The 9,865-nt window shown below is 38.3% G+C and overlaps 1 protein-coding gene across 1 annotated transcript; it reads right to left on the bottom strand.

Moving 5' to 3' along the window:
• Positions 1-364: 364 nt before the first annotated feature.
• On the bottom strand, positions 365-5,565 carry ppp1r3cb (protein phosphatase 1, regulatory subunit 3Cb). Its single transcript, XM_048551449.2, has 2 exons — positions 5,452-5,565; positions 365-4,733 (listed from the first exon to the last, which is right to left on the bottom strand). The coding sequence occupies exons 1-2, from the start codon at positions 5,463-5,465 to the stop codon at positions 3,788-3,790; spliced, it is 960 nt and encodes a 319-aa protein (XP_048407406.2). The 5' UTR covers positions 5,466-5,565; the 3' UTR covers positions 365-3,787.
• Positions 5,566-9,865: the final 4,300 nt, after the last annotated feature.

The following is a 9,865-nucleotide window of genomic DNA, read 5'->3' as shown; positions in this document are numbered from 1 at the left end:
AGTTTGGCAGATCTATGGAAGTGTGTATGCTGGAGGGCAGCACAAGTATTCAATAAATATTAAAATGGGCAAAATTTGCCAAATAAGCCACCATAGTGTGTGTAAATTTGGCTATTTTTTTAATGACCCAGGGATAAGGAACCACTCACAATGAGTCAGCAAGTTTTCAGGTTAGAGTTTGTTTTAAATTTAATCCAACAGTTAGCACCCAATATCAAAAGGCCAGCTCCACGGAAATTAATCCATTACATAAAAGGTTTATGAAAGGTGAAGTGCTATTTTCTTCACTGGGACTTGTAATTGATTTTCAGTGTGAGTCAACTTGAATTTATATTTTAGTTCATAAAAAAATGCTACAAAAAGGTTTACAATATAAAGCTTTATTTTTCTTCATACAATTTCCTTGGAAAAAAAAAGGCCAAGTCTAAAGTGGGTAATTTCTCAAAGCATTCTTCCTACAGAAGAATGTAAATTAGCCTCAGGAGAATTTAGCCAATTGACTTTTTGTTAAAATACTATGGAAGCCAAGTTTTAAAGTTTCCCCTTATGCCAATTCTAATACAACTGAAGCACCCAGTGATAAGAAAGCAGAGAGGAACAAAATAGGTGATCATTTCTGTTGAAAGTTAAAACTCGATTTTTTTTTCCCTTTGCCATTTAATAAAGTACTTTGAGTGAAAAGATACTTCCCTTAGACTTTTCCACCCTTAACAGAATCCTACCCTACAACATCAAATCTCAAGTACAAAAATATTTCAGTGATTACAGAGATTGTGTTAACCAGTATGGACACCCTTTCCAGTTTCCCTTCGATAATCGTCCTTTAAATCTACAGCACATGGTCAAGAGTTCACACTCACATTTCAAATTACACCACAATCACATTACATCAGCTGGCACAAGCATTTTGTAAACAAAACCTGCAAACAGCTCATAGGGCAAAATAAAACCAAAGCAGACAATAAAGGCTATGCTCTTTGTAGTAATCATCTCAGGTAAAACATAATGATCATTTTGTTTTATTGATCCCCACCCTAGAGGACAGTGGTCTCCAAAGGATATTCTTGGATTGGGAGATATGTAAACGCTAATATTGCTTTGAGGGGAAGTTATTGTACACTGGTGAAATGCATAGAGGAAAAGTCAAAATGTTTGTGGTGGTTAACATGAACACAAAGGTGTTAAGGTGGGCACAGCAAAAAGTAGGTAACAAATGTCAGATGACAATCAGAAAGTTACCTTAAAAACAATTATTGGGCTTCACAAAAAGAGATCAAAAACAAGAAGGGGGACAGTCAGGTTTATCAACGCAGGTGACTGGAACAAAGATACAGACACTCTGAACCTGTCCCAGGAAATTGCTGCTCGAGAGATAAAAAAGTACCACATGTGATACAGAGAAAGAAAAAAGTTGATTCCTTAAGTCAAAAACACTAATAGGTATCAGAAAAGCTAATAAAAACAAAGAAAAACAAAGTCTAATGTGGGGTTAATTATGTTCTAATTACTCAAGATATGCACCCTGCTGGCATGACAAGCAGTTATGGCCTCATCCCAAGTGCTTTGATAGGTTACTTCATAGACGAGTTTGAAGTCAACTAACCATAGATAACATTATAAAATCTTTTTCTCCTTTTCAGCATGTCTGTACTAACTTACATTCACCATTGTCCTCAGTAACCTCATCTTCAACAGTAAGCAGAATGCTAAGCAGCACAGTTTTTCATTCCTCTCTGTATGTAAGGCACATCAGTGCTGTGTTCATTACTGGTCTAATACTCCCAGTGCATTTATCCTGCCATGGCAGGATGAGAATTTGGCATGCATGCATTGCCTTACAGGAGTGACATGCGCCATCTCCTGACATGTTTCAAACATTTGGTCAAAGGAGGATTTAAGAAAATAATTGGGTGGTGTAAAACAAACTGGTATAAAACCAAATGTCAACTATATATGGCCATTTTCAGCATCAAAACCACGGGTGTAGGGTTGGCACTATGCCTAAACTGAATGGGAACTTCTGACTGGAGGAGTATTCTTGCACCCGAGAACCTTCATACCTCTGAGGCAGTACAGGAAACAACCATGAAACTGATTCTAATGTCAGAGGACTTGTTCATGACAAATTTGTGAAACCTGGAAGGGAACCTAACCATATTAAATAGGATTTTTTTTTTAAGAAAAGGGTTAATTGTGAAACATGTATATACAGGGCATATGACCTTTGACAAAAATGAAAATTTGGGATTTGTATCAATTTTTTAAAAAATTAGACTTTCAAACAGCATAGCAGAAGCAAAAGACCATTATCACAGTGATACAGTTGCTACTGTGTTGCATAGAGAATCAGAAGGCATAGCAAGCACTTTCTGGATGATCAAGCCAATAAAGTTTTCAACAAACTGTCTCTCTCATCTGAATGTGCTGTAATTATCAGTTACATTAGTGAATGGAGATCAGTATTAATAGCTTGAAAACTCTTAGGTTTGAAGCTACTGCTTACATCTGCATAAAATGCTTCCTGTATAGTGGCAATGTTAGTACCAGAGACTAAAGAAAACAAAAAAAAATTGCAGAATCCTAACCAAAAGAGAGCAAAGGGATCCATCAGGTCCCTTCAAACCAAATCATTTCAGTCTCCAGACTGGTGTTACTTTCTGATTAAGAACCCCTGTGTATCCAAATACAAGCTAAATTTTCCAGCCTTCAATGTGAAGGATCATGAGTACCTCATAGCTATATGTACATATAATTAGGAAAGTACAGTGCCATATTCACATTTGGAAAAGCAGTGTAAAAGACAATAATGTTGATTGTCTAAGCATATTGCTACATACAAACAGGCCATCCGATTGTTAGGTTTTCCTTCCATTTGGATACAAAAATAATAAAATTGAGGTTAGCTAAAAGCATACAGAACTGAATGTTCAGAAGTGTGGAAAACCTTTGGATTTAATTGGTAAAACATTTCAGGAAAGAAGCAAAGTGAATATACCCAAAATATAATGCTAAATGCATTAGTTGTATTCTAAGGACCCATCAGAATAACCCTAAAAAGACACGATTTATAGCCTGCTTATAAACCCAGCCAAACAATATATCAATTTGAACAAACTTTAGCTTCTCACAGCTGCATTAAATTTGATTTGGCAACCTGCATTTTAACATCCAGTGATGTCAGCTGTTCAACAAAAAGGCACTCAGTTGCTTTACAATGTGCAGTGTATTTCTAGCTACCGTCTAGTTTAGCCTGTCACGTATCCTAATCACGGCGTACATAATCAAAGTTAGTGCTTGCAAGTTACATACCTCACTAACAGGCTGTTAGCCAGGTAAAAATGTTTATAGTACATCTTAGTTCACAGTGCGTTAAGTGCTCTAGCTTATCCTATTCAATTCTCTGTGCACTAACAGTTCTTGTTGTTTTAAAATATAGCAAGCATGGCACAAAATTCTACAAGTCCAGAATTTAATATCCTTACCACAGAGCCTCAAGGATCCAATGTGAATTTTCATATCTGCATACTAATTATCCATATCAGTACCTTGTGTTGCACTGACATGCATGATACAGACAGCCACTAATCCATTTTAAGATGCTCCTACAGTATATATAGGAGCTAAACAAAATTAAAAAGGTTGCACAGGAGAACTTTTTGAAAAATGGTACCAAGTTGATTATTAAATCTAGTAGGGGACTTTATAGATCAACAGCAGGGTTTTCATAAGTTTTAATATGGAAATTGAGGCAACTCTCCACCAAACAATACAGCAACACTAACATCTGTCACCAATACGGCAGAGCCGTCTCGATCTTTCCCCAGCTCTGCCATTCAGGAAACAGCTCACTCGACGATCGTGGGCTTCCATACTGATCACATTCAATTGTCTGCATCTTTACAGGGGTCTTGGTCACCTCATCCTTGAAGGGGATGGGGGTTGGATTCCTGTCAGGTTTCCAATCGACGTGAACAATGCTGTAATTCTTCCCCTCATTGTTATCCCAATAGATTTGGTCTCCACACTTAAAGGAGATGCAGAACTCAATTTTTTCCTGTGGTGATATGGCTGACGGCAGGTCAATAGCAAAAGAAAATGTGTCTGTTTCAGAACAGCCATAAATATTGTTTAGAAATGTACAGTCCACATCCTTATAACTTTTCCAAGTGTCAAATGTTATCCGGATTTGAACTACTTTATGGTAACTTAGATTCCTCACTGCGACAGTGCCTGTGATGAATTTCTCCTGCATTGTGCAATTTTCAAGGCAGACAAAATTCTTCTTTAGGCGATTTCTGAATTCCATGTAGTCTGAAGATGGCGGAGAGAAATCCAGGACCAGGGGCTTTCTTTTTTCATTTGCTTTCAGTCCACACGTTGAGTGGTCGAGATCTGTCAGGTCAAACTGTAGTTCAGCAAGTGAGTCTTCACATTCAGAGAAAAAGTGAACTGCAGTGAGAGAAAAACCTTTATCATCTGCAAAAGCCACAGTTTTCTTTCTTTTGCCTTTGGATTGAGCCCAGCCATCATTGCACGATTCAGCTCCGCCTTTCAGACTGATGCAAGGCCGCAGGGGCTTCAGCCTACTGGTGATGTTCAGCCCTCTGTAAGGATCATAGGGGCCAAGGAAATTCCTCATAGGTGGAGAATGAGCCAAACAGAGTCGCATGGCAATATCAACTGGCATAATCGAGACAGGTGGTAACGATCTGGTGTCCAAGATATGATAGACCCTGAAATACGAGGTTCAACATGGTCATGCTCTGCTTATCTAACTGCAAAAATGCAACCAAGTCCCTCAACATCTGGAACCCATTCCGGAGAAGTTAACAGTTGACAGAAATCATTTTACAACATGTTTTTTTTAAAAACATGGACGCAACAACCCCATTTAAATTAAACAGTAAGAAAAAAAGTGTTAGGTATGGCTGTTTTAACAGAGCGATTTTTACCGCTCGCAATACTTTGCGTTTTCAAAGAACAGCGAGGGTTGTAAAGCGTTTAAAAATTAAGAATAAATCAGTGACTTTTTTGTAGAAAAGACTCCGGCAGATTTTCCGCTGCTGCTGCCGCCTGCTTTGGGGTTCGCTAGATCCCGCATTGTCACGGTGAAAATGCAATATTTTAATTGAATTTTGCGTGTGGAGAGAAAAATATACATCCGGAATTTTTTTTAGAAAACAAAAATCAAACCAGTGGGAGGGGAGTTTTACGCAAACAGTATCGAACATGATTTTCTAACCGAATAAAGGAAAATCAGAGGAGGCGAGCAGACAGAACTCGCAGATTCATTACAAGGCTTGCGGTGTGAACAGTGGATACAGTTAAAGTATCGCTGCAAAGATCGGGGCTGCCCTCAGGGAGACTCTCTTCGGGAAAGTGAATCCTCCCGTACCCTTCTAGCCTCCCCGGTGGATGAGGGGGTGGCGGTGGGAAAGGCAGCACAATTACCTGGTGCAGTTCATCGGTCTGATTTAAAGGCTCTTCAGCAATACCGAGATCATAGCGAAGTTACAGCGAGCTTCAAGTACAGATAAGCCCTGCACGTGCCTCTCAGCCGTCGCTCGGAGCTGCACGCAGCTCTCCCCAACACTTATAGGTGGCCCCGCCCCATTAGCTCACGTGACTGTACACCGCCAACCAATCGCCAACCTCACCTTCTCCAGCCCCCGCCAATCACAGCCCGGCGACTGTGACGTAGCCTGTACGCCGCCAGGGGAATTGCAGGTCATTAGGGGACAACTCACCAGTTGGAGGGAAAGGCACGCAGTCAGTTTGCATTGTAGGTAGGAGTTAAGCCATCCTGCTCTGGGATGTTACACAGAGCTCTGGAGCAGCTGAACAGCCTGCCTCAGAGGCAGGGACAGTAGTTATATTCTAGATAAAAATCGAAAGATTATATCAGAAACAGAAATTGCTGGAAAAGCTCAGCAAATTTGGCGGCATCTGTCGACAGAACTGAGTTAATGTTTCGGCTGGCGTGTGGAAGGGTCACTACACCCGAAACGTTAGCTCTGATTTCTCTACACAGATGCTGTCAGACCTGCTGGGCTCTTCCAGCAATTTCTGTTTATGTTTTGAGTAAAATTCTACAGCAGGTTTGACTTACCGCTGGCCTCTGGATCCAGAAGTAGGGATACGATCACTGTGCTGCCCCAGCCTAGCCCGTTGTAAAGATGTATTGTTGTCCCTTTCAGGTACAAAAAAAATCCCCCATGGATATCACAGGCGAGAACAAACACTAATTAGCGTTGCCAGAACGAGCATGGCTGCAGCTAGCACTGAAGCTTTGGACTAGGCAGATCGTGATTTTGTGTAATGGTGGGATACAGTGTGAACATGAACAAATCCGGGGACGCAGTAAAGCAGCCAGGATGGAAAAGGTAGCGCGTATTTCGAAGTAGCTGCCCATTCAAAAATCACTTGCACAACAGTGGCAGCATGGATGTGGTAAATAGTTTTTTTTTGTTCTGATGCAAGTATACGTATAGTGGAATTTCCCATTGGAAGGCTAAGGTATTGAAGAACCTGGACAGCATGGATACGGAGAAACTGTACCAATTGGCAGAAAGGTAGAAACTTGGGGCCATTGATTTAAGGTGAAAGGCAAATAAAAGGCAGAGGTGATGTGATGATAAACATATTTATGTTTTATATTTTTATCGAAGCAAGTGATTAGGATCCGTTCTCCCTGCCTTAAAGTGTGGTGGAGGCAAATTTAATCCAGATCTTCAAAACGTATTGGATAATTAGGTGAAGAGCAAAATAATGCTATTGGGAAAACACAGTAAAGTGGAACTAGCTGAGTGCCTTTTGCAGAAAGCCTATATGGACATGATGGCCTCCTTCTCTGTTATAACCTCTCTATGCTTCTTCACACTCTACAAATGCAAAATAATCTTACATGTCATTACCACAGATGTAACATCACAACTGAAGCACAAACAACTGCTTATAAACAATACTAAATCATTGTTCAATACATTTGTTGTATCTACCACCTATATGGTTTACTGTGCTGATTCAACTTTGTCGGAAAAGACGACTCTTGTGGAACAAAATGATTATGTTACTCGACTTGTAATCTACAGATACGGTCCTCGAGTTGAGTGCCTATTATGGTAGATGGTGAATTAAAATTAATTTAGTCAACTAGAAAAGGAACAAAAAGTAATAGTAAAGCAGAAACTGCTGGATTATCACAGTAGTCGTCAAGTTCACAAATATCCTTTAGAGAAGGGAATCTGCCAAACTTATCCAATCTGGTGACTCCCAACCTGTAGAAATATAGTTGACACTTAACTGCCCTCTGTAATAACTTAACAAGGCACTCAGTTGCATCAAGGCACCACAAAAAAGTATAAAAATAAAACCCAGAAGAATCCTGCAGCATCAACCAAGGCACCAAACATGAAAAGAATATGATAAAGCATATGATAAGCCTAATCAAGTAACAGCCTGACATATTCTTACTCAAAGAACCATGTATTTAAGCCATAATTACATACTATTTCAGCACCATTATATCAAAATACTGTAAATGCTGGAAACATAGATTAAAAACAGAAGATTCTAGATATAGTCAATAAGTGAGACAACATCTGTGGAGGGAGGAATATCTTCTCAAAGAGTGGAATTGAGCTACCCAATGAATCATTCATTCCTCTAATCAATACCAACAAAGAAAATGATTAACTGAATACAGAGCATATTGTTATTTTTGGGACTTTGTGTTCAAAAATTAAATACTGGCTATAGGCAGCTAGTCTTTTTTGCAGTAGGTGCATTTTTTAAAAAAAGAGACAGGTTCTGCAAAATACTAATGTCAAGATTCTTTAAAAAAGTAGACTGGCATGAATTTATTTTCTTCATATAATTGCAAGAAAATGTAGGAACACAATAAAATAAAAGAGATATACAACAGATCAAACTTTCCAGATAACTATCATATTCCAGTGTTGTCAACTACAAATTAATCATTGTGATCACAAATATAAGATCATGCACTTTTTACATCAAATTCTGCACTCCCAGCCTATGACCTTCTTAGGTCTTAATTCCAGACATGTACCAAAAATTTTGAAGTGAAAAATATTCCATTATAATTCAGCTGGTATATCAACTTATATTATGAAAGTCATTCGAGCAATATTAAGGTTTGTACTGACTGTTCCTCAGGTTATATTCTGTTCCGTTGGTCTACAACAATTTAGTCCAGAGTTACCATAAAATTATTGGGGTTCTTTTACATTGATGTAATGTGTTGACAATTTTCAGATGTGCTATGACTTCCCATGAAATTTTCCAAACTATTAATAATACCAAATATGATAAATAATTGAGCAACTGATAACACAAGGCTATACTTTCTGTAGACAAATGCATATGAGTAAAAGCGATCAATCTTGACATAATATCTTTGATATTAAATTGCAGTAATTGCACACTTGTCATTATTTTCTAATACATGTTTCAAGTAGTGATTACCATTGAAGGTTTTTTCCAATTTTCTAACAGTTTCCTTAACAAAAGTATATTGGTAAATATTCTATTTCTTTATATACCATTGACGGAAAATGTTTTTCCATAAGGTAGAAATTTAATAATAATTGCTGCCTTAAAGAAAGACAGTAATATCTTGGACACTATATTGGAAAAGTTAAAAATTTCTCATTTATGACCAAATAACAATGACCTGTTTACTGAATGACAACCTTTACCTGGTGAATTTAGCCATTAAAGTAGTTTATTTCTATGCAAAAGCTGACATACTGACAGAGTCATAATGGGACACTTTCCACTTCAACAGCTTAGAATTCATGTCAGCACCTATGATTTTCTCTCTGTTAATTTAAGTGTTAGCAGATCACAAGTTGAGATGCAGCTGTGGGGGAGGGGTGTATACTTTCCCAATGTGCATTCCAGGCAGATCCACAAGAACATTTGTGAAGAATTGTGCAGAAAAAAACTTTAGGCATGTCTAGGGAAGATAGAAAATTCAAAGCCAATTAAACACTAATACATCTGCAGAAAATCTCATCGGTACTGTAAGAATCAAAATTGAACTCTTGGCGTTAATGTAACTGTTATCATTAAACAGCAAGGCTGTATGTTTTGGCTTTATTGCTCTAAACTGCCTGAATCCAGGAAAGAAGTGAGAATGTAATTACAAGTGATTCATTGCCACCTTTTAAATGGTGCATGCATAACTAAGACAATCTCAATACAAAATATGAACAGGAAAGCCCTCACTAGCAGAATTACACACAAGTGGTTCCCACATATACAGCTGGAATACTTCTCAATAAGAACTGCTTGCCAGATAATTGTGATAAAGAAATCCCATTTGATAAATGCATTATGAAGACTATAGAGTTAGTTGGCTGACAACCCCTTCATCTATCTCAAGTCTGGGTGAAGATTACAGCAGCAGGCTAGGGCTAACAGCAAGTAAGAAGGAAATATACTCAATCTGGTGGATTAAATTGGTTGGCAGCTTTACTGGACGTTTAGGATGTCACTTTACAAGGATATCTAGCAGAAGAGAATCAATTAGAAGCAGCCAAAGAAGGAACAATTGATCAATGTCAGAAAGGTAAAGAATATATTATAATTTCACTGAATCCAACCTGCAAACCTACCACAATAAATTGGAACAGCGTGAAGAATGAGTATTGAATGTCATGGCAGGATCTTAACATGATAGTCACTTATGCCAGCAAAGAAGTGACAACATTGTTACTGAGTGCAGATTCTCCTAGCCTGGAGGTCCACAGACCAGGTTCAATGATTACCTTAATCAGCTTAGTTAGTTGTTCATCTTGCGCAAACTAGCCACCTGCAATTCTTCATCATTAAAAGTTGT

The sequence above is a fragment of the Stegostoma tigrinum genome, chromosome 20, assembly GCF_030684315.1.
Source record: "Stegostoma tigrinum isolate sSteTig4 chromosome 20, sSteTig4.hap1, whole genome shotgun sequence".
Classification (NCBI taxonomy): domain Eukaryota; kingdom Metazoa; phylum Chordata; class Chondrichthyes; order Orectolobiformes; family Stegostomatidae; genus Stegostoma; species Stegostoma tigrinum.
This window is presented reverse-complemented; position numbering and strand designations above follow the sequence as displayed.